This window comes from Primulina tabacum, chromosome 17 (genome assembly GCF_025594145.1).
Source record: "Primulina tabacum isolate GXHZ01 chromosome 17, ASM2559414v2, whole genome shotgun sequence".
Lineage (NCBI taxonomy): Eukaryota > Viridiplantae > Streptophyta > Magnoliopsida > Lamiales > Gesneriaceae > Primulina > Primulina tabacum.
The window spans coordinates 13,388,665-13,413,449 of NC_134566.1; the positions used below are offsets into that span (position 1 = coordinate 13,388,665).

Genomic DNA, 24,785 nt, shown 5'->3' on the forward strand with positions numbered 1-24,785 from the left:
ATTTAAATAATTTTCGTTGAAGTAATGTTAACTCTTAATTAATAATTCTTTAATATCCATACCAATAAAATCTTAATTTTTTTTTAAATTACAAATATTTTTTTTTTGATTTATTGAATATATAATTAGAAAGTTTTTGTGATGAATATTTTGGTATTTTAACATCGAAATTATATTGTTCGCCACTTTCGTGTAGAGTCAATTCTTGATTACGAAAAACTGTGTAAATCAACGGGCACTCAAAGTTTCAATGTCAAATTTCTTGTTTTTGTAGACTATATATATATATATATATATATTCTCTCGCACTATTTCGGGGAGCAAAACCTGAGGCCCGTTTGCCTTGAAAGATATTATTCCCTCCATTTTCAGCTGCGATTTTGGTAAAAAAATAATCTACCAACGATTCTTCTTTCGCTTCGTCGAAGTTTGAGGTGTTTGGTGCTTTTTTTGCGGTGGAACCTGAAGAAAATATCGAATCTTTACCCGTAAGCAACTTATTTATATTGGTTTGTAAGACCCAGTTCGTTTCTAATTTTGGTTTATTGCCCATTCTATGGGGATTTAATGGAAGCTTGGGGGTCGTTTCTTTTTCGTTTAGATCTCTATTTTTATATTGTTTCCTTTTGTTGAGCTAGCACTGTAAATATACTTATCGTGATTGAACTCCGGTCCTTGTTAAATTAAATTGGTGAATTATACAGTCTGGGGTGCTCATTTTAGTTATGAAAGTGAACCCATTGTAGGCATACTGGATACGGATTCTATGACGCGAAGAGCTGTGGAGGAATTACACTTGTACGCTAACGTGATTTTAACGTTTGTTTACATTTGATGGACCCTGAAATGTAACAAATTAACTCAGCGGGCTTACAACTTTTTTATGTTACTCAGCGTGAACTAACTTTTGCTGGGTTTTCTGGTTGAACTTTTTAGTTGTTATGTTGATAATTTTTGCTACGGCACACAGCTGACACATTTTGACTGCCTGCGTTAGCATTATCCACATGTATTTTTTAAGCTTGTATTTTTATGTGACGAGTTACGGATCTTAGTTTATCTCATGAAGTTGAAAGGCACTAATTTATTTTTATGATTATACTTGAAATAACTTTGTATTGCGCTCTATTTATGTGTATTTAAGCCCTTTTTTATGTTCTATGATGACACATTCTGCATTAAGTATGAATATGTCCATGCTCATCCTAGGCATACTCAGTCTTTGCCTTAGAACATGGAATATTTGCCTTTGAGCAATGCACTTTCTCATCAGAACCCTCTGATTATGTGGCTTTTTCGAGCTTAGCTTTTCATTTTCTTATGAAATGGATCATGTCTATCCTGCCGTTTCTTCCATTTTGTTGCGATAAGCTGGAACACTTCCTTTTTCTAACTGTTTCTACTGTTTCAGATTGTACACAAATTATGGACTTTAGGAAGTGTTCCTCGTTTAGTGATATGCCTTCCGTGAATGTGGGCACAATAAATTTCATCAACAAGGTTCATGCAAAGTCTCCGATGGAAGTTTGCGAGGAGCCTGCAGATCATGCTGGTGCCATTGATGTAGATGTCGACCTTCGAGAAATTTACTTTCTGATTATGCATTTTCTATCAGCTGGGCCATGCCAAAACACTTTTGGGAAACTTTGGGATGAACTTTTGGAGCATGATCTCTTACCGAGAAGATATCATGCTTCGTTTTCAAGAAGTGATGCTGTAGTTGGGGATGAAAGCAATTTTGGAAACTCTGTGCCTCTAAATTATAACAATTTGGTTGGAAGGTATAAGTTTGTTACTTTCGTGTGAGTATTAGAACTGAAGATTGAAATTTTAATGCTTAGGGGTCAGGGCTGCATTGTGCTTTTCTTTTCCATCTGACTGTGAATTGGTTGTTCTTTACTGTTGGTAAAAGAAAATGTTCCCCATGTTTCATAAGTAAGTGTCTTAAGGTTTCCTTTTCCCGATTCCTGACAATTTATTTTAGGGGTGTTTATATCACTGTATGTTTGTTCATTTTGGGTTTACTGAAGGCTATAGTTATCAAAAGTGGGAGGGTCTTCCAAAGTCTGTCTTTGACCAAATTGGTTTCAGCTCTGGATATTTTACTTTTAGTTGTGAAGTATTATGTCAAATGGGCAATGGATTTTGTTTCCTCTTGCAACAAGTTTCATTGAATTGAATGTGACTGCATTCTAATTTGACAGGTACTCTCATGTTGAAAAGGATCACTTGGTGAAGCTTTTTAAACAGGTCATGCTGACTCAATGCCTTCCATTACGGTGTGTGGTTGGAAGAACAGCTCCAAGTGCCACTGATGTTCCTACGCTACTTGGAACTGGTTCCTTTTCTTTGCTGCCATGTATGAGTTTTCATATGCTATATTATATTTATTTTTCCATTCATTAGATTTTGTTGAAAAAAAATATGGCTTTTATGTCTGGTCACAGTGACAGGTATTGAGATACTATATGAAATGGCTGTATGAAAGTAAGTTGTCTACTAAAATCTCGAATCTCATAACCAGTAGTTTGAATAGTTGTTTATCTTCCGCCCTGCCTGGGCAGAGATGAGAATGTTTTGGCAGATACAGTATAAAGTTATATGATAAAATCTGAAGTTGCAATTTTATCTGATTTCAGTCCCTCAGCCACTAGCAACAAGTCACGAGACTCTTTGTTTTTTTTGAATTTTTCGCAAGTTGTGAATCCAAAAACCTAAGATCTATATCTAAACTGTTGTATATTATGACACACAGGTGACAAAAATAAAGTAAACAAGCAAATGAGGAGTTTACCATCTTACTTCCGCTGGCCTCATTTGCTAGCTGATCAGGTTCGAGGGTTAAGTTTAAGGGAACTTGGAGGTGGCTTTTCAAAACACCATAGAGCTCCATCCATTCGTTTTGCATGCTATGCCATTGCAAAGCCATCAACTATGGTGCAAAAGATGCAAAATATAAAGAAGCTAAGAGGACATAGGGATGCTGTCTATTGTGGTAAGATATAATGAAGACAAGTAAAAAATCCAGAATTTGAAAGGCTTAAATTTCTATGAATCCATGCATTTGATGTAGTATAAGAAATTCAATGTCAATTGGCAAACATCTTCTAGTAATAGAACGAGCATCTGTTAGGTAAATATCGTCCTCCCTTAGTCCTAAAATTTTGTCGGTTGTGCCATCTAGTATGCTCTACGAGTGCACACGAGCCCGAGTCGAGTTTGAGTATCATACTACTCGAGTTCGACTCGATTTAATTTTTGTCTTCTCGAGCTCGAACTCGATCTAGTAATCCATTTCAAGCACGAGCTCGGTTTGTCTATATTTCAAGTTACTCAAGCTCGAAAAGCTCAAAAGTCTGAATTCTAGAATATAGATCTCAAGCTCGAAGTTGGGTATATATTAACAAAAATATCCCTTATTTTTCATACTTCTACATAATATATACATATGTAGTTAGTACTCAAGTAGCTCGCTAGATATTTGATTACAAATAAGTGGAACTCAACTTGATCTCTGTTAATCTAGCTCGAGTCGAGTTTTGACCGAGTTGATCACGAGCTACTCACGAGCGGCTTGACTCACTTGCACCCCTAGTTTGCTCTATGTTACACCATGATACATTCTTCTACTTTAATTATTGCTTGTATAATGGTTAGCTGCACACTTTCTTTTGAATTTGTAGCAATTTTTGATCGATCTGGTCGCTACGTGATTACTGGATCGGATGATCGTTTGGTCAAGATTTGGTCAATGGAAACTGCATTATGTCTTGCTAGCTGCCGCGGGCATGAAGTAAGTTTTATTGTGTGGATTTAACATTTGTCGTATGTTCTGGAAAATGTTTGTTCTCCTTCTCAAGGGCTTATTGTTTTATCTCCTTCTAATTTTTACAAGGGTGACATCACGGATCTATCTGTTAGTTCCAACAATGCTTTAGTGGCCTCTGCATCAAATGACTACAGTATTCGTGTTGTGAGATTCTCTTGCCCACAAACATGAAAATTAGCTTTTTTGGAATTTCAGTAACTAAATGGTCATCTCTTGCAGTGGCGCTTGCCTGATGGGATGCCCATTTCAGTACTTCGTGGACACACTGGAGCTGTTACTGCCATTGCCTTTAGTCCCAGGACTAGCACTCCCTTCCAGCTCTTATCGTGAGCCTCATATTTGACTTTGATCAATGTTTCGTATATATTTTTAGTTTGATTCAGTGTTTCCTCTAAGGTTTCTTGAAATATCTGAAAAATATACACTTTTGTGGCTTGCGGAATGTTGGTTAGAGCTGTCGAACACTAATATAAGAGGCATTGATTCACAATTGTTGTGTTTAGATGTTTTCTTATGCGAAAGAAATGATTTGTACTACCTGATACCAAATGACTTATTACCACAAGACAGAGAGTGGGAGGTCAAAGGTTTCTATAAAGTGATCTGAATTTTCGTATTTTCCTTTACGACTTGTGACTAGTCGTATTTGTGATGCAACGGGTGGTTTGTCTATACATTTGGACTTTTGCAACATTATAGGATGCTACTGTAACAAAATTTGACCATCAGCCATTCCTGTCCTTTTATTCCTTCGCTCCAGGCTTGCTCTTACTTTTTCATTATTATAGTGATTCAAATATTCTTATGTTTAGAAACTTTTTTGAAATTCATAAAATACTATTACCTATTCTCATAGAGTATTATTTAAGTTTTTGGTGGTTAGCTGGGTGTTTATAATATAGTATTACACTGGGAATTTTGATTCCGTATGGCATCATATTCATTGAATGCCGACTGCTAGGCTCTTTCAGGACTTGACTATTTGCCGTGGATAGTTCTTGTTGTTCCTTGGAGCTAGTATTGAAGGTTAACTTTTTTGCATAAATATCTTTTCACATCAATAGGTCATCTGACGATGGGACTTGCCGGATCTGGGATGCTAGATACTCTCAATGCAGTCCTCGTGTTTACCTGCCAAAGCCAGCTGATGCTACTGCTGGTAAAGTGGTGTCTTACGATTGTCTAGCCTGCTATGGTTGCTTTCATTTATTGGGGACTTTGATATGTCTATGTTGATGCAGGAAAGAACAGTGGTTTACCTTCAGCTACAGCTAGTACATCATCGAACACTACATTTCCATGCCATCAAATATTATGTTGTGCATATAATGCTAATGGAACAGTTTTTGTTACTGGGAGTTCTGATACTTTTGCTAGGGTATGAATATTTACGCAGTTGTTTAGGCTTTATGCATGGACTACAAACTACACATTGGTGTTAAATAATAAACAGGATTATAAACTTCTCGATTTTATTCTTTCTTGGTAAAACGTTGGAATTTGCTAACTAGTAAGCACTACTATGAAACCAATAGTCTTTTTTAATCTAGGCCTCTTGTTCCCGAGCGGAATTCGTAGTTGAGGTGGGTAAGACCCATTGTGGGGAAAGCTTTCGCAGCACCTTTATGACTATTATTTTATTAATCAGGTCATTATCATACCAAATAAAAGTTCTTATGTATGGTATTAGTACCTTGCGTTCGTTTGAACCATGTTATTTTGGAAATGTATCGCAATTTTTCTGCTCATAGAAAGCTTGCACCAATGTGGTGATTCATGCTTCTTAAATTGTTCTATGTGTAATTCTTTACTATTGGTGAGCATCAAAGAAATCATTATTTGTTTGCAGGTGTGGAATGCTTGCAAACCCAGTACAGTTGATCCTGAACAACCAAGCCATGAAATCGATATTCTAGCTGGCCATGAGAATGATGTCAATTATGTTCAGTTCAGGTCAGTATGTAATTCTCTTCATACCTTGAAAAATTTGTCATGTTCTAATCTGATACTTTTGTGCAGTGGCTGTGCTGTGGGTTCACGTTCATCATCATCTGATTCCTTCTGCGAGGATAGCATCTCAAAATTTAAAAATTCCTGGTCTGTTGTTCCTTCAAGAATGTGCATTACTTAACTACTGTCAATCGACTGTGGATATTTTGCTTCACTCGTTCAGCTTTAAGACACTAGCCTAGCCAAGCCGTTTGTGTTACAATCTGTTAATGGTTCGTGCTTTTTGACAATCTCAGGTTTGGGCATAACAACATTGTTACTTGTTCGCGTGATGGCAGTGCAATTATTTGGACACCTAAATCTCTGAGATCTCATGTTAGTTCTTCATGGCATGTAAAATCAAATGCTTGCTACTTGGTTAAAAATTCACTTTACGTAAATGCTTATATATGCAAGCGAGAGTTCATATTGTTAGCATACTGCTGATCTATTTGATACATGCTATTAATGAATCACACTTATTAGAGTTATTGCCAATAGTGCTAATGATAAATTAGAGATTGGCAATAACCTGTGTGATTTGTCTCTAATTTATTGGATATTTTTTTTATTTAGACTCAATCAACCTTTTTCGAAGACAATTAGATGACATTCCCCAATTGTATTGAAACACACTAGAGAGACTCATTTTTCAAAATGAAAAATTGATCAAGGCTAGAAAAGTAAATGCCCCCTAATCTACCCCTGCATGTTTATCAAAATTTTTTATCACAGTTTGTTCATTTATATAAATATATATTCAGTCTCATTTATACCCGTCATATCTTGGATCCAAATTTTTATTTGTCCCCATAAAATCCTTGGCTCATTTATGTTACCAATTTCTGTAGTTTATTTCTGTGCTGTGGTGTTTTCCTCTTGTGATTTTGAGTAATGAAATATACGGGTTACGTCGGGCCAAAACCCCCACTCTTTTGGGTGGATTAAATATATTAGAGTAAATGGTAGATGTTTCATCGTCGATTAGATGCTTAAAATCTAGCCCCCACACATTTTAGTCCTCACTTTAAGCACAAGTAATTTTATCCCTTTTGTTTTGAACCTAGCAGTGTAATCTTCTCTTTTACATTCAACCAAGTACTTCTGTTTACTTTTTGCAGTGAGTTCCATTTTTTACTGCCTTTTAATTTAAGGCTGCGTTAGCCTTTTAAAGTGAATCATATTGGCTCTTATTGGACTATCTTCCTCGATATTCTCAAATGGATAATTCTGTTCAATTCAACTAAATAAATATAGGAATGTGGTAGCTGGTTTCAGTATTTGTTGCCAGTTTAGATTTCCTCAATTCCGCTTCTCGTATTTTTACAACAAAATTAATTACATCTTACTATGTAGTTGGTCACTGAAAAGGGAAGCATCCACGCCTTGTTCATTTTAATGATCAGCTGTTTACATATGCTGAACTACTTGCTGGATTTGTATCATATTTTATGAGTTTATGTCACGTGGAACATATATTTAATTTATCATAAGGTCGTTTTCACTTTCTATTTTCAGTGCTAAATCAATATTTTTGATGATTTTGACGGGCAAAGATGCATAACACAGACTAGTATTTGAAATTATAAAATAACTTTCGTATGTGTGCCACTTGAAACTGTTGCATCTTTAAATTAAATATGCATAAAACACCACTCCTAACAAGCTTCCAAGAAGCATCACCTACATAATTATTTCTGCTTTACTGCTTAAGTACGGAACTGTGTCCAAGGAAGATGATGTATTCTGAACTCTATTTGAAACCCATTTTGAATATGCAGTTTTCAAATATAAACTCCCATCACATGTTTTCCTCAGATAATTCTTCTATCTTGGTTCCTCTGTGATCAGTGGCATAAACTCTTTTCCTTTTGAAGATCTTGCTTGCGTTTGATAAATTGATTTCGTATCATCCCCCTTGTCTTAACAGCAATATTTGAAGGTTGGCCAAATTTTTACCTAAAATTAGTATATTTTTTGCTGTTATAATGAGGGCAATAAGGTCTAGTAAATATATTAAGAGTTAGTCCTATTATACGAAAGAAAGCGCTTTACATTCCATCTGTTTTCAGCATGACATTCCATCTGTTTTCAGTAGTATAAATTTCTAATTGTACTCTCTCTTACAATTTCCACTTGGACATGTCACTGTTAGAAGTAATCAACAATTGTTCTATCTGTTGCTAACATTTCTTTATTCCAGGGGAGGAAAATTGGACGTTGGGTTCGGGCATATCATCTTAAGGTTCCTCCTCCACCAATGCCTCCCCAACCTCCTCGAGGAGGTCCACGCCAGAGATTTCTTCCAACTCCTCGTGGAGTTAATATGATTGTATGGAGCCTGGATAATCGTTTTGTGCTTGCTGCTATCATGGGTATTTTTCTGCATATGGAAAATTTATTGTGCATTGGCTTATGTTTAACCGTTTAACATTGAGCTGGCACTGTACAGGTTATGTGCTGGGACTGTTACTTTTTGTTTTGTGCAACTGCATAAAGTTAATATTCGGATTAGGCTTAATCTGCATCCTTGCCTATAGGGGCTCTTTTTTATTGAGCTAATAGTCGCATATCAGTTACTTAGATTTTATTAGATTAGAAATTATTTGCACTTTTAGCTAATGATCATTGTTACTATAATCTTTGCTCGTTGTGGTAGTGTTCTAGTGCAACAATCGATGCCAATTGTACATCTATTCTCAATGATCCAAAATTTGTAAATTTCCAACAAAGATGTATGGAAAGAAGAACAAAGGAGAATTTCTCGTATATTATTTTATGAGTCGGATTACATCTTTAAATATACATTGTATATCCCAAGAATTAAGGAACTGCAGAATATTATCCTACCAAATTAAAAATACTGCTAGCTTATCAAATCAACTAGATTAAAATTAAAGATTACAAAATATATTTGATACTAATCTACACTTCCCTTCAAGCTCGTCATAGATGTTGAAGATACCATATAGATGTTGGAGATACCAAGCTTGCGTACAAGGAGCTCATGAGTTTGCTCCGAAAGTCCTTTTGTGACGATGTCCGCGAGTTGATGAGTGGTAGAAACATATTAAATTCTGAAAACATTTCCATCTAGCTTCTTCTTGAACTGTCGATCTACTTCAACGTGTTTAGTTCGATCACGATGCACTTGATTGTGAGCTACGCTAATGGTAGACTTATTACAATATAGTCGAATTGGACTTTCACATTTGATTTTTAATTCCTGCATCACAATTTTTACCCAGGTAAGTTCACAAACTCCATGTGCCATAGCCCTGTATTCTGCTTCTATACTACTTATTGTAACCATAGACTGTATTTTACTACGCCATGTTACAAGATTTCTCCATACCATAGTGCAGTACCTTGATGTTGATTTTCGATCTGTGATTGAGCTTGCCCAATCTGCATCGGTGAATCTTCTTACTCTTCGATCATCATTCTTTGCTTATAAAAGACCTCTCCCGAGATTTTGTTTCAAGTACCTCAAGATTCTATATACTACATTCAAATGACCTCAACAAAGTGCGTGCATGTATCGAGTTACAAGACTCACTGTGAAGGCAATTTCTGGGAGAGAGATCGATAAATTTCCCAACAAGATGTTGATATCTTCCAGGATCCACTAGTGTACCTTCCAACATTTTTCTTTCATTCCCTTGTTCAACTGGTGTCCTACTCGGTTTCCACCCAACATGTTTGTTTGTTCCAATAGATCGAGAGTGTACTTTCTTTGGGAAACATAGATACTTTTCTTGCTTCTTGCAATTTCCGTCCCTAGAAAGTACTTTATGGTTCCAAGATCTTTTACTTCTAACTCCTTTGCCATCATAAGTTTAACATCCTCCATTTCTTGATTGTCATCTCTGAAAAAAGAATTATGTCATCGACATATATTATGAGGACACTAATTCCTTTCTCATAGTGTTTTACAAAGAGCTCGTGGTGTACCTATCCCTATACATATACAAATATATTTAGTTTTTATGGCCTTGGAGAATCTATCAAACCAAGCGCGTGGAGCCTGCTTTAGCCCATACAAAGACTTGTCGAGTTTCCATCTTCCAGGGTTTCTTCAAAACCCGGAGGTTGGCTTGTGTAGGCTTCTTCCTCGAGTTCATTGTTGACAAAGGCATTTTTTATATCAAGTTGATGTAGAGGCCAATCAAGATTAGTTGTTAATGATAGATGACACGAACTGTATCGAGCTTGGCAACTTGAGCAAATGTTTCAGTGTAATCAATCTCATAGGTCTGAGTAAATTCTCTTGCCACCTATTGTGCTTTGTATCTTTCAATGGATCCATCTGTTTTGTATTTGACTGTGAACACCCATTTACACTCTATGGCGTTCTTTCCTTGTGGAAACTCCACCAACTTCCATGTATTATTTACTTTAAGGCTCTTATTTCTTCAAGGACAGCTGTTAGCCATTCAGGTGCATCAAGGGCTTCTTGAATAATCGTGGGGATTATGACATGAGACAACTTTGAAGTAAATGCATAGATGAGTAAGACAAAACTGAATACAAGAAAATCAGAGATGAGATGTTGAGTGCAGAATCTCACCCTTTCTTGTAGCTATAGGCACGCTGAGATAAAAATTTTTACCTGACACCTTTTCTTATAGCTATAGGTGTTAGGTGAGAGGGCCACCTTCATTAATGAGTAGAAAATTGCACATGGACTTTGTCAACAAAAAACAGCGTCAAACTTGGCAGGAGAGGAAATTGGTTTCTTTCGTTCATACGGGAAAATTTCATCTATAAATACATGCATATTTTACATTGTAAAAGATATCCCAAAAACAGAAGCAATTACAAAGCTTCGAAAAATAGAGAGAGTATTTGAGTATTGAGTGTTCTCTTGTGTGAGTTAGAGAAAATATTTTCTCGGTTATACTCGGATTGGGAGTGTGAGATATTTAGTGTATTATTGTATACACTTGTTGTAATATTTCTCCTGTTATAAAAGATCTGCAGTAGCTCCGTGGACGTAGCCTATCTTGGGTGAACCACGTAAATCTTTGTGTCATTGTTGATTATTTTATTCCGCAATTTTTCGGCACTATATTATCATCGTGATCGGCATCGCTTCGGGATAATTCCCCAACAACTGGTATCAGAGCCTTGTTGTGAAAATTCTTAAGAATTCTGAGTATGCTCTGTGGTTGCAGTTTTATCTGATCTTCCACATCAGAAAAATTTTTTTAGATTTTTTGCTAAGGCTAGAGAAGTGATGGCCGGAGATGATGGATCGGGACCAGGAATCAACAAGTTCGACGGAACAGATTTTTCGTTCTGGCGGTTACAGATAAGAGATTATCTGTACAGTAAGAAGTTGCATCAACCTCTATCAGGAAAGAAACCGGAAAAGATGGAGGATAATGATTGGGAGCTTCTTGACCGACATATTTTAGGTGTCATACGATTGACCCTAACAAAGAACGTGGCGCATAACGTGGCGGAGGCCAAAACCAGCGGAGGAGATGATGACCATTCTGTCAGACATGTACGAGAAGCCATCAGCAAACAACAAGTACATCTCATGAAGAAGTTATTCAACTTGAAGATGGGAGAAGGTGCTTCGGTGACAAAACACATAAATGAATTCAACACGATTGTCTCTCAACTGACATCGGTGGACGTCAAATTTGATGATGAGATTCGGGCACTTATTCTTCTGGCGTCTTTACCAGACAATTGGGAACCGATGCGGGCAGCGGTTAGCAACTCTGTTGGAAAAGGGAAACTACAACTCACTGATGTTAGAGATCAAATCCTTGCTGAAGAAGTTCGCAGGAAAGACTCGGGTGAAGCAACATCATCGAGATCTGCTCCTAATCTTGATAACAGAGGAAGAGGCAGAAGTGGTGAAAGGAGTTCCAACCGATAGCGCGGTAGATCCAAATCAAGAAATGGAAAAGACAAAAACATCCTTGAAAAGAATATGAAGTGCTGGAGCTGTGGTGAGACTGGTCACATGAAAAAGAACTGCAGATCAATGAAGAATAATGCCAATACTGTCACTGAGGAAGTACATGATGCTCTGCTATTATCCATGGAAAGCCCTGTTGATTCTTGGGTTATGGACTCGGGAGCTTCGTTTCATACCACTGGTGACCGCGATGTATTTGATAATTACATCGCTGGCGATTACGGAAAAGTTTTCGTAGCTGATGGAAAACCCTTGGAAATTGTTGGTATGGGTGATGTACGGATGAAGATGTCAAATAGATCTGTCTGGAAAATCAACAAAGTCAGGCATGTACCAAAATTGACACGCAATCTGATCTCGGTGGGACAGCTCGATGATGAAGGCCACAATGCGACCTTCGTTGATGGTTCCTGGAAAGTGAACAAAGGAGCCATGATTGTTGCTCGAGGAAAGAAAACTGGAACACTGTATATGACTTCCAGTTGTAGAGACACATTAGCAGCTGTGGATGCTGGAGCCAATTCAAGTCTATGGCATTATAGACTTGGACATATGTGTGAGAAGGGAATGAAGATGTTGGTGTCAAAAGGAAAGCTACCAGGATTAAAGACTGTTGAACACCAACTATGTGAAAGCTGTATCTTTGGAAAGCAGAAGAAAGTGAGTTTTTCAAAAGGCGGTAGAGAACCGAAAGCAGCAAAGTTGGAGCTGGTTCATACTGATGTATGGGGACCATCTCCTGTGACATCCCTTGGAGGCTCGAGATACTATGTCACATTCATTGACGATTCGAGTAGAAAAGTTTGGGTTTATTTTCTAAAAAATAAATCTGATGTTTACGAAACCTTTAAAAGGTGGAAAGCCATGGTGGAAAATGAGACCAACTTGAGGTGAAGTGCTTACGGTCTGACAATGGTGGAGAATATGAAGATGATGAGTTCAAGAAATATCGTGCACAGAACGGGATCAATATGGAGAAAACCATTCCTGGTACACCTCAACAGAATGGTGTAGCTGAAAGGATGAACAGGACCTTGAATGAACGCGCAAGGAGCATGAGATTGCATTCTGGATTGCCAAAATCATTCTGGGCTGATGCTGTTAACACTGTCGCATATCTGATCAACAGAGGACCTTCGGTACCACTGGACTACAAAATTCCCGAAGAGGTTTGGAGCGACAAAGAAGTAAACCTTTCTTTCTTGAAAGTGTTGGATGTCTATCCTATGTTCATATTGATTCAGCAAGCAGAACAAAACTTGATCCGAAATCAAAGAAGTACTTCTTTATTGGTTATGGAAATAATGAGTTTGGTTATCATTTCTGGGATGACCAAAATCGGAAGATCATTCGGAGCAGGGATGTAATATTTAATGAGCAACTTCTGTACAAGGACAAGTCAGACATTGGAGCTGGAGATGAATGTCCTGAAGTCAAGAAGACTAATGAAGTGCCATTGACATATATTCCTGTGAATGAATTGAAAACCAGTAACCAGGAAAATGAAGAAGAAACTGCACAAGATGATGACCCACAAACTCCGATGATTGAACTCAGGAGATCTTTGAGAACCATTAGACCACCTGAAAGATACTCCCCTGCACTTCACTATATTTTGCTGACAGACAAAGGTGAACCGGAGACATATGAAGAGACAATGCAAAATGATGATTCAACCAAGTGGGAGTTGGCCATGGAAGATGAGATGGATTCACTGTCATCCAATCAGACGTGGGAGTTGACAGAACTTCCGCAAGGCAAAAAGGCGTTACATAACAAGTGGGTGTACCGGTTAAAAGAAGAGCATGATGGTAGCAAGCGGTACAAGGCAAGACTTGTTGTAAAAGGCTTCCAACAACGGGAAGGAATTGATTACACCGAGATTTTCTCTCCGGTGGTTAAATTAACCACTACCAGGACTGTACTTGGACTAGTGGCGAAAGAAGATTTACATTTGGAGCAGTTGGATGTAAAGACTGCGTTTCTTCACGGTGACCTAGATGAAGAAATTTATATGAAACAGGCCACAGGGATTTGAAGTACTGGGAAAAGAGAAAATGGTGTGCAAACTTCAGAAGAGCTTGTATGGTCTCAAACAAGCTCCAAGACAGTGGTACAAGAAGTTTGACGGATTCATGAGTAATAATGGTTTCCTAAGGTAAGCTGATCACTGCTGTTATGTGAAAAAGTTTGACGGTTCTTATATCATACTACTGCTATATGTAGATGATATGCTGATAGCTGGAGCTTGTCTGGAAGAAATTGATAAACTCAAGAAAGATTTATCAAAGAAATTTGCCATGAAGGATTTGGGTGCTGCAAAGCAAATATTTGGAATGAGGATCTTAAGAGACCGGGTGAATGGATTCTTGAAGTTATCTCAAGAAGAGTACGTGAAAAAAGTGGTTAGCAGATTTAATATGGATGAAGCTAAATCTGTGAGTACTCCTTTGGCTAGTCATTTCAAACTAACCAAAGCACAATCACCATCGACGAAGCAGGAGCAGGCTTATATGAATAAGGTTCCTTATGCTTCTGCTGTCGGAAGCCTCATGTATGCAATGGTGTGCACTAGACCAGACATAGCACATGCAGTGGGAGTTGTGAGCAGGTTTATGAGCAATCCAGGGAAACAGCACTGGGAAGCAGTTAAATGGATTCTGAGGTATTTGAAAGGTACTGCTAGTTTATCTTTGTGCTTCAGAAGGTCAAATTTGGGCTTACAAGGTTTTGTCGATGCCGACATGGGTGGTGACCTGGATGGCAGGAAAAGTACTACTGGGTATGTGTTCACATTAGGTGGTACAGTCGTAAGCTGGGTGTCTAAACTGCAAAAGATAGTTGCGCTTTCAACTACTGAAGCTGAGTACGTTGCTGTAACAGAAGCTAGCAAGGAGATGATATGGTTGAAATCCTTTCTAGAAGAATTGGGTCAAAAGCTTGAAGATAGCACATTACACTGTGACAATCAAAGTGCTATTCATTTAGCAAAAAATCCTGTTTATCATGCTAGGACAAAGCATATACAGGTTAGGTACCATTTCATCAGATCAGTGCTGGAAGATGGAATCTTGATGCTGGAGAAGATTTCTGGAAGTAAGAATCCAGCCGATATGCTCACAAAGACAGTAACCATTGACAAACTGAAGTTGTGTTCAACTTCAGTCGGACTGCAAGTATAAATGGAGATATATGAGCTGCTGCAATGATGATGTGAAGACGTGATTAAAATCAAGTCTTCAAGTGGGAGAAATGTTAGGTGAGAAGGTGAGAGGGCCACCTTCATTAATGAGTAGAAAATTGCACATGGACTTTGTCAACAAAAAACAGCGTCAAACTTGGCAGGAGAGGAAATTGGTTTCTTTCGTTCATACGGGAAAATTTCATCTATAAATACGTGCATATTTTACATTGTAAAAGATATCCCAAAAACAGAAGCAATTACAAAGCTTCGAAAAATAAAGAGAGTATTTGAGTGTTGAGTGTTCTCTTGTGTGAGTTAGAGAAAATATTTTCTCGGTTATACTCGGGTTGAGAGTGTGAGATATTTAGTGTATTATTGTATACACTTGTTGTAATATTTCTCCTGTTATAAAAGATCTGCAGTAGCTCCGTGGACGTAGCCTATCTTGGGTGAACCACGTAAATCTTTGTGTCCTTGTTGATTATTTTATTCCGCAATTTTTCGGCACTATATTATCATCGTGATCGGCATCGCTTCGGGGTAATTCCCCAACAATAGGTACGTTGAGAATTGAAATCAAGAATTTTACCTGACTTTGGATATACTAACGGTTCAGATTCTTGGTTGTGCTTCGGATTTGCAATACCCTCCCTATTATGAGATTTGTTTCGTTGTGAGTAGACTTGTTTTGGTTGTGGCGTTGGTTCTCTTCTTGGTTCTGGTATTGGGGAAACTATAGTAGAGATTGTCGGAATTGGACGAGGAATAAAACGGTTGTGGTATCTGAATTTTCACCAAGAAGAGGTAGGGTATTCCAACAAGCTTCATCAGATTTTTCCTCCTGAGGCGAAGTTGGAGAAAAATATGGTATGTCAAAAAAGGTTACGAGAAATTTAAGTTCTTTTTGTTTGTGGACAATAACAAAGGTAACCTTTCTGAGTTGGAGAATAGTCAAACAAAGACAATTTTGAGGCTCTAGGATCAAGTTTGCTACGAGTTTGTTCATGAATGTGGACAATGGCTGTGCTCCCAAATGTTTTCAATGGAAGGTGAGAGTTAGACACGTGTGAACTTAGTAACAAGAAGTGACAGTGGTGCGACAAAGTTTAATTGTCGACTGACTAAGCGGTCTATGAGAAAAGCAACTATGAAAATGGCATCCCCCTGTAGGTACTTAGGAAGAAAAGCAACCCCCCCCCCCCCCCCCACCAGGTACTTAGCAACATGCATAGCAAACATTAGAGTGTGAGCAACATCTAACAAATGACAAAATTTTCTTTCGGAAATTTCATTTTGTTGTGGGGGTATCAACACAAGAATATATGATACCATGTTCCAACAGATAACTGCCAAGAATGCTATTGAAGTATTCCGTGCCATTATAAGTACGAAACATGCGAATTTGGGTGTGAAATTGAGTTTATACCATCTTATGAAATTCTGAGCACAGTTTGATTTATTTTGAATGAGATAAACCCTTGTAACCTCTGTGTGATCATCGATAAAAGTTACAAACCAATGTTTGCCATGAGATGTAGTGATTTGTGAGGGGCCCCATAAGTCACTGTGGATGAGGACAAAAGGGGTAGATGGGGTATATGGCTTCGGAGAGTAAGAGACTCGAGTATATTTAGCTAATTGACACCCTTCACAAGACAATGAACCAAGCTCTTTATTAATAAGAAGTAGGAAACAAACATTTCAAATAAGCAAAACTGGGGTGACCGAATCTCATATGCAATGACATAATTTTCCCAATGTTAGAACAAGAATCTGAAACAACTTTAGACACCAGAGACTGACTACAATTTGGTGAAACATTCTGAAAGTAGTAAAGGCCATTGTGAGTCCGAGCACTGCCAATCGCCGTCCCCGAAGATAGGTCCTGAAATTGACAAGAAAGAAACAAAAATTTAGCCATGCAGTTACTGTCAAAGGTCAGTTTGCTAGTAAAGATTAAGTTGCACGTTAATGCAGAGACATGAAGGACAGATTTCGGCAGAATATTAGTAGATAATCGAATCACCCGTTCCAGCAACACAAGACAAGGAACCGTCTGCAATTTTTACAGTGGTACGGCTAGAACATGGAGTATAAGTGCAAAACAAACAGGAGTCTCCTGTCATATGATTGGAAACTCCGGAGTCGACAATCCAATGATTTTTAACACTAAAATGAAAGCTAGAGTAAGTATTTCCGGATTGGATTAGAGAGCATGACCCAACAGTATGGCTAGAGGAAGGATTAAGTGCAGTTTGGTGAAGAAGACGGCAATATTCCTCAATACGCTCAATTTGCTCCTTAGTGAAAGGTGCTTGAAATTTCAGGAATGTGTGCAGCTGCTCTTGGGTCGTTTGAGTTTGAAGAGCACGACTATCAGTCCTCTTTCTCGGTTGCCAATTTGGTGGTTTCCCATATATCTCCCAACACATATCCTTTGTATGACCAGGACGTTTGAAGACTTGTTTGTCACAAGGGACTGAAGCATCAGAACTTGTTGCATACCTGATCATATCTTATTTACTTAGTTGGATAGGAATTTATCTATCGGTTTATCTCTCCCTTTATTTGTATCTTTGTATTTTAAATTCCTAGGATTAATTTATCTTATCTCCTTAGTTGTTTATTTAATTCTTGTAGACTCTACATTTCAGAATAAGAAATATACGGTGTTTCACCAATTCTCATTCTATTCTAATTACATGGTATCAGAGCACCAGGGATAATATACATGACCAAATACGGCATGGCAACACTGAAAATATCCCAAACTCTGGATTCCAACGCCGCATCGATCGATTTTCCGTCGGTACCCATTACTTGTCATCGATTGAATGGCAAGAATTATTTGCAGTGGTCACAATCCATTATGCTATTTATCTGTGGCCGTGGGAAAGATGGCTTCTTGTTTGGCGACGCGCTTTGTCTAGCATCCGACGATCCAAAATTTTGGATCTGGAATTCGGAGAATTTCATGGTTATGTTTGGTTAATAAATTCCATGACGACCGAGATCGTAGAGAATTTCCTCCGTTATCGCAGTGCCAAGGATATCTGGGAAATTGCAATAGATACATATTCCTCCAAAGATAACACCTCCGACGAGGAATAGAAAAAATTAAGCGGTGAAATGGAACAAAACACCGGCTTGTGATACTGTGCAGAAAAGAACAAAGGAAAATTTCTTGTATATTATTTTATGAGTCAGATACATCTGTGGATATACAACAATGGGAAGTCTATACCAAGAATTAAGGAACAACACAATATTATGCTGCCAAATTAAAAGATTATGCCATCCTATCAAATCAACTAGATTGAAATTAAATATTGCAAAATATATTTGATACTAATCTATAAACGTAGTGGATTGGAGGTAACTATAGTCCTTTTTTCGACCTTCATCTAGCAGCCACTTGTTTGGTTTTCGATGTGAGAAACATGACAAATACGCACATAACCGAGGGAGAGGACTCAGAGGAGACCAAAGAAGGCATGGCTAGCAACAATAAAACAAGATAAAGTTTTTTTTACATATAGACGATGATATAATAGAAGATATAGTACCGAGTGTAGGATGATCCACATAGTTGACCACACTAGTGAGATAAAGGCTTGTTGTTGGTCTTCTCCCTTATGTTACACATTGCGGTGCTTTAATATGCACTCTGTGTGTGTGGCTGGTGGCAGTGGTTGGTGCAATTTCTTTTACTTCATGGATCATCAATATAGATCAATGTATTTGGATAGTGTTTCGAGGTTCATTTTGAGAGAAGCTTGCGATCTCTTAGTTTTAAGGCTCGTTGGGAGAGAACATTAGATCTTTTAACACAATATTGTGAATAATTTTCCTATAGCAATCTATTTATAATAGAGTACAATGACTCAAATAAAGAAAATCATATCCTAATAGAAATAAAAGATCACTCTAACGATGAAATGATCCTATTTATTTATAACTTGAATAAAGAATAAGATAATAACAAATGTTACATTAGATTATGGCAGAATAATCCTTTGGGCTTGATTTTTCGATATTGGTGCATTGGAGGCTCATGACATTACTCCCCCCTTGGAGTTCATGGTTGTCCGACCATGTGAAAAGTATAGGTAACCTCAGTTCACGCAAGGAGGTACTTGGATCTCTTCAAGAACGATTGTCGCTGTTGGAATATTTCAAATAATAGGCATATAGGTGGCGGTGGTTCTTAAATTCCTCCCATTGTGTAACCATGGACAATCTTGTTCCAGCTTAAAAAAATCGAATTGGACATTGCTCTCATGTTAAAAAGAAGCCAATCCACCCTTTTATTTTTTCTGTGTTTGTTGATTCTAAGAGAACCGTTGGCTTCTGTTTAGCCATCCTAGTGGATTGGACATCCCTTTGTGCTTTGGAAAATCCCATTTTGAGTTTCTAGGCTTGGCCACAAATGTGCTGCCATATGCTGATCCGCTGCCATGCAGCTCCCTGTCGTCCATACCTTTCATACTACTGCTATCTTTCTTTCTTGTATGTGCACTTAGTCTAGCCGCAGCAATGGACCTTCGCGCAACGCAGCTCCTTAGTACTTCTGCCCTTGTCCTTACCCCTTACTGCCTCAGTTCTTGTTGCAGAGATAGTTAAGGATAATGCTTCCATCTGGGCAAGGTGTTCTTGCTGCCGAGCTTGTTTGCAGCCTATGTTGCATGGATACGGGTACGAGTATCGTATCAAATACGATACGGATACGGCGACATGTCAAATTTTGAAAATATAAGACACGATACGGCTAGGATACGACAATCATTAAAATATATATAAATATTTATATTTATATAAATTTAGTATTGAAAAGTAAAAATTATAGAGATGGATGTAATATTTCATTAATCATGATATCTTAGATACAAAATATTAAACGCAAAATCCATCTTAAGCAAGTAAAAAAAAAAATCAAACATCCATATCGGTTTCATCAGCAACACTGCCTTCATCAGTAAATAAGACTGACTCCAATTCAGGTTCGTCAAAAGACAAATCGGCAATTTCAAGGATAGCAGCACCCTCCATGTCCATGGAATCGAATGCATCCGCTCCAACATCCCACATCTTACTTTCTCCTTCATTATAATGTGGACTCCTCCTTGATAAAAGACGATGATTGTAGTGAACATACACCAAATCTTCCGCTCTCTGTGGTGTTATTTTATTTCTCTTCAATGAGTTTGTGAAATTGTAGGTGCTCCAATTTCTCTCACAACAAGAAGAAGAAGAAGGCTGCCCAAGTAGCTTTAAAGCTAAACTTTGAAGAATTGGTGTGGAAGCACCATGTATAACCCACCACTTAGTTGGAGACATCAAACCTCGATCACGCATTGCACCATTATCAGAAAAGTCATCAATGGCGGCTGAAAAAGAGGCAAACTCCTCGTTGACACTTTTTCGTTCTGATGAACAAGAATAATATCTTTCGATGCACTTTTTTCTTTCTCTTGAAACTTCGATATCCCTATGAGGAGGAAGACGATTGGGAGATTCTTGTAGCCACTCATTGCTGTAATATCTATATAAAAAGATTGATAATTAAATATGAACTGATATGTATAATTTGCTAAAACTTAGTTAAATTTTTTAGAGTTTTACCTCGGATTCAAAGAATGCGCCAAACAATGTAGAGGTGTATTGCTTTTATTCCATCGGTGCACCAGAATATCATGAACAATCTCATAAAACTTTGAATCTCCACTGTGAGGCCCTTTCGAGATAGCAACCCTAATCTTCTCTATCATTTCATCCCACCACTCATATACTAAATGAAGACAAGGATGATCAGTGTCTGCTTTCCTTAGCATCTCATAAATTGGACTTGTGAAAGAAAGTATATAATCAATGTTTTCCCAGAATTGATCATCTAATATCTTGTACTTCACTGCCCTAGCCTTCAGTACATCATCCTCATCGTACAGATCTCATCTTTCACTAATGACCATGTTTTCAAGACATTTCTTGATTTGCCTGAACCTTTTAAGCATAATGATTATGGAAGCAAATCGAGTCTCTGCAAGTGAGAGCATCTTCAAGTTCGAGTTATCGTTGAACATCGATAATCTCATATTGTGATTCATTATAAAATTCTTGATCATCAAAGCATTATCTGATACTTCTGCTATCCACTTGCACTCTTCAAAGACTTCTTTGTTTTGTACGGAGTCAATCGGTGCACAAATATTCTTCAAAGCAAGATTCAAAGTATGCACAACACAAGGTGTCCAAAATATGTGTGGGTACTTTGCCTCAACAAGTAACCCAGTGGCCTTGCATACGGGAGCATTATCTGTGACCACTTGGACAACATTCTGATGTCCCACTTCGTTTATGGCATCAATGAGCAACTTAGAGATGAAACTTTTATCCTTGTACTCACCTTCACAATTTATTGCTTTTAGAAACATAGGACCACTTTCACACACTGCCATGATATTAATAAGTGGTCTTCTTTGTACATCTGACCCCCCATCACTACAAATACTAACACCTTTTTGTTTCCAAGCAGCTTTTGTTGGCTCCAACAACTTTTCAATATGAGCTTTTTCTCTTTGAAGAAGTGTAGTTCTCAATAAATTGTATCCCGGTGGAAGATAACCTGGAATCGTTCGTTGAGTAGCCATACTGAAAGCACGAATATAATGAGGATTTCTAGCAATATTGAAAGATAATCCCCCTGTGTAAAACAACCTCGCAATTTCAGAATGCAGCTCATCTCTCGCGTTCAAATTAAAAGCTTTTTCAAGAGAGCCAAGTGTTCCTTTCCTCTTCTTTGTTGTATCGTCACTTTGCAAAGAGAAAGGACTACTGCATGAGGATTTTGAAGCCATGTTTGATGCAGATGATGAAGGTAATTGTACTTCTTTCGGTCTAGCATTTTTCCTTCTCGATTCTGCGTCATCCAGAATTTGTTGCATATGTTTTATTTGATCTATTGAAACAGCCACACAACCCGCAATTCCAAGTCCTTTGAGTTTCAATAGGTGTGCTTTCACCCTCGAGTACGATCCCTTGCACACTTTAGTACATATGTTACATGACCAAGTAACATTTCCTCCGTCAGCTCCCTTTTCAATCTTCGTTACAAATTTCCACAAAGGAGAAAAATCATCTACATCCTCTTGTATACTCTCCTTTTGAAAAATTTCCATTGCAAATAGGCTGTTTGAAGTTATGAAAAGCAAGAAACATAAAGTCAGCCATGGCCCATGGAATACGCTGTCATCCAAATTGACCAAATTCTAGTTTACAACAATTAGTTCACTGTATAGCCAATAGTTCACTCTAAGCCTCTTTCTTACAAATAATGTTATAACATTAAACTTTTTTGTGATGAATGAAATTATTTTCCTATAGTAAAACAAGAGATAGAAAACTCACTGTATAACCAAGAGATTTAAAAAAAAATTAAAGTTAATTTATTTATGATAATAGAGATGCAAAAAAGATTACTATCCTCTTGGTTGCAGGCGGCGGCGGCGATGGCGGCAGTTGCAGCGGCAGAAATAGAGAAGAAGGGCGACGCGATGAGTTGAGAGCGGCTTCAGCAGAAATAGAAAGAAAGAGACGACAAATGCATATTGAAATTTAAAAAGCCCAGCCCAATATATGTTAAAGTATTTTCCTTTTAGTCCTTAGCAATTTTAATTTTTGTAATTAACCCCTAAAACTTTTAAATATTTGCAATTTTGCCCAAACGTATCCGAAAAACGTATCCACAGCCATATCCATGTCGTGTCCTCGCCGTGTCCAAAACGTATCCGGCTGGTCAACCCTAAAAAAAGTCAACGACACGGATTTTGGGGTATCCGACACGCGTGTCCGCGTATCGTATCCGTATCCGATACTTCAAAAAAAAATTTCAAGGTATCCGTGCTACATAGTTTGCAGCCCTATCTTCCTTGTACATCTGAATAAATGCTTCGAATTGTTGCTGCAAGGTGTGAAAATCCTCCATAACAGTTGGCTCTGATACCGATTTGTTATGATCCCAGGTTTGGATCATGTTATGGGATGATCAATGTATTTTGGATTGTGTTTCGAGGCTCATTTTGAGATAACCTCACGATCTAATGCTCAATGGAAGAGAACCTTAGATCTCCTAACACAATATTATATATAATTTTCTCGATAATTTTATTAATAGAATCACACTCTATTTACAGTAGAATACAATAATTCAAATAAAGAAAACCTTATCCTAATATAAATAAAAGATCAGTCTGTCTATGAAATGATTTTATTTATTTAAAACTTAACTAAATTGATAAGATAACAGCAAATCCTACAGAAGATTATAACAAAATAATCCTTTGGGCTTGAACTTTCAATATTGGTGCAATGGAGGCTCATGACAGAATGTGATCAAGATACAGTTAAACTAGCTCCATACCTCGCGGGCTCAGGTGAAGCTACGAGGCATGAAATAAGAAAAATAGTCGGTTAGGAACAATTGTAGTTAATGATTTAAAGGCTCTTATTTTCTATGTAAAAAAGTGATATTTGTCCGATCATTAAGTCTCTATTTGTAAATGTTGATCTTTGGCCTCTTGTATCCTCTTTCTTTTCTTTGTTTGCATTGACATATATAGATATATATGTGTGTGTGTCTGTGTGTGTGTGTGTTTTTTTTTTTTAATCTATGCTGATTTAAGTTATAATCTGAAGCCTATCAAGCAAGAGATCTATGTGGTTTCTTGGAGCGAAAATCTTTTAAACCTTTTTTATTTTCTTCTCAGATAACAGAATATGTGTTTGGAATGCTAACGATGGCAGTTTGGTGCACTCTTTGGCGGGTCATATGGCATCTGTAAGTCTATATTTGAACTTTTTAGATAGATATTCAAATTGACCTAAAATGGTAATCGTTTTAAATTTGTAACTATTTTAGTTTTGAATTTGGCTTCGAGTAGAGTTTAAATTGTAGATCGATTCGTTTGACTTAAACTCAAATATCGAGTTCTATTAAACAAAAACTTAAATTATGGATCGAGTTAATGTGCTAATTTAATTTTGAACGTGTTATAAATATTAATAAAGATTTTGATACTCACAAGTGGCTCACAAACAAAATAATTTACCATAATTTGATACAAGTTAGATAATATTTGAGTCAACTTGAATAACTTACACCCTACCTGTGCCCTTTGAAGTTTAGTTGAGGTCCTGAAACTTGAACCTGAGTGTTGACGGATGAGTAATTTAAAATTATTGATAAATTAGCTTTGATATAAGATAGAAAGAAGACCTTACATTTTATATTTGGATCAAAAAGTCTTTTAATGTGTGCACAAGCACACAAACACATCGGGGTTGAGTACGATTTTTTTTTGTTCGTTTAATAATAACCTGAGCCAAAATCCTTGATTGTATTTTTTAAATATCAGCCTGAGACCAACTCACTTGACATTCAAGGTGCACACGTTGTGGTTTGTGTTGGGCAATCGGTTGGGACAGTCTAGCCTTTTAGTTGGATTTTTTAGCTCTCATAATCTCAACTTCAGTATTAAAATGGGAGCAGTAAATTGTGAAAAACTTTTATTATCTGTTTGTGTTGAGCTATACATTAAATGCTGTTGAAGATGCCACGGGGATATAAAGGCGCTTTTTGATGTGTAAGAATCAAACTACAGTTACTTCTTCCTCTAAAGGTGGCGACACCTTTCATTTGCTGTAAAATCCATTGCATTTACACTTCTATTACATTTTTTGGAAGTGGTAACATGGAGAGCATTGATTTTGTAAGTTGAGAGCTTCTAAGCTTGTACGAGACAATGGAGCTGCTTTGCTTACAGTTTGATTTTGAAAATTCTTAGAGTTAT

The 24,785-nt window shown here is 37.4% G+C and overlaps 2 protein-coding genes across 2 annotated transcripts in view; one reads left to right on the forward strand and one right to left on the reverse strand.

Annotated features, from left to right (window-relative positions):
* The first annotated feature begins 157 nt into the window (after positions 1-157).
* LOC142531271 (uncharacterized) overlaps positions 158-24,785 on the forward strand; it is a 39,396-nt gene continuing 14,768 nt past the window's right edge. The window contains exons 1-14 of the mRNA XM_075637370.1: positions 158-488; positions 1,412-1,781; positions 2,205-2,359; positions 2,756-2,995; positions 3,684-3,793; positions 3,896-3,973; positions 4,049-4,155; positions 4,894-4,988; positions 5,071-5,207; positions 5,679-5,782; positions 5,849-5,926; positions 6,076-6,154; positions 8,022-8,193; positions 23,703-23,773. Coding sequence (XP_075493485.1) covers positions 1,426-1,781; positions 2,205-2,359; positions 2,756-2,995; positions 3,684-3,793; positions 3,896-3,973; positions 4,049-4,155; positions 4,894-4,988; positions 5,071-5,207; positions 5,679-5,782; positions 5,849-5,926; positions 6,076-6,154; positions 8,022-8,193; positions 23,703-23,773 — 1,782 coding nt within the window. The 5' untranslated portion in view covers positions 158-488; positions 1,412-1,425. The remainder of the gene's footprint in view (positions 489-1,411; positions 1,782-2,204; positions 2,360-2,755; positions 2,996-3,683; positions 3,794-3,895; positions 3,974-4,048; positions 4,156-4,893; positions 4,989-5,070; positions 5,208-5,678; positions 5,783-5,848; positions 5,927-6,075; positions 6,155-8,021; positions 8,194-23,702; positions 23,774-24,785) is intronic.
* On the reverse strand, positions 20,263-23,519 carry LOC142531209 (uncharacterized). The gene is made up of 2 exons (XM_075637293.1): positions 20,563-23,519; positions 20,263-20,473 (listed from the first exon to the last, which is right to left on the reverse strand). Exon 1 carries the CDS (start codon positions 22,113-22,115, stop codon positions 20,889-20,891), a length of 1,227 nt encoding a protein of 408 aa, XP_075493408.1. The 5' UTR covers positions 22,116-23,519; the 3' UTR covers positions 20,263-20,473; positions 20,563-20,888.

Excerpts from the sequence above, each read along its gene's own strand:
- LOC142531209 (XM_075637293.1), bottom strand. The coding sequence starts at position 22,115 with ATGGAAATTTTTCAAAAGGAGAGTATACAAGAGGATGTAGATGATTTT.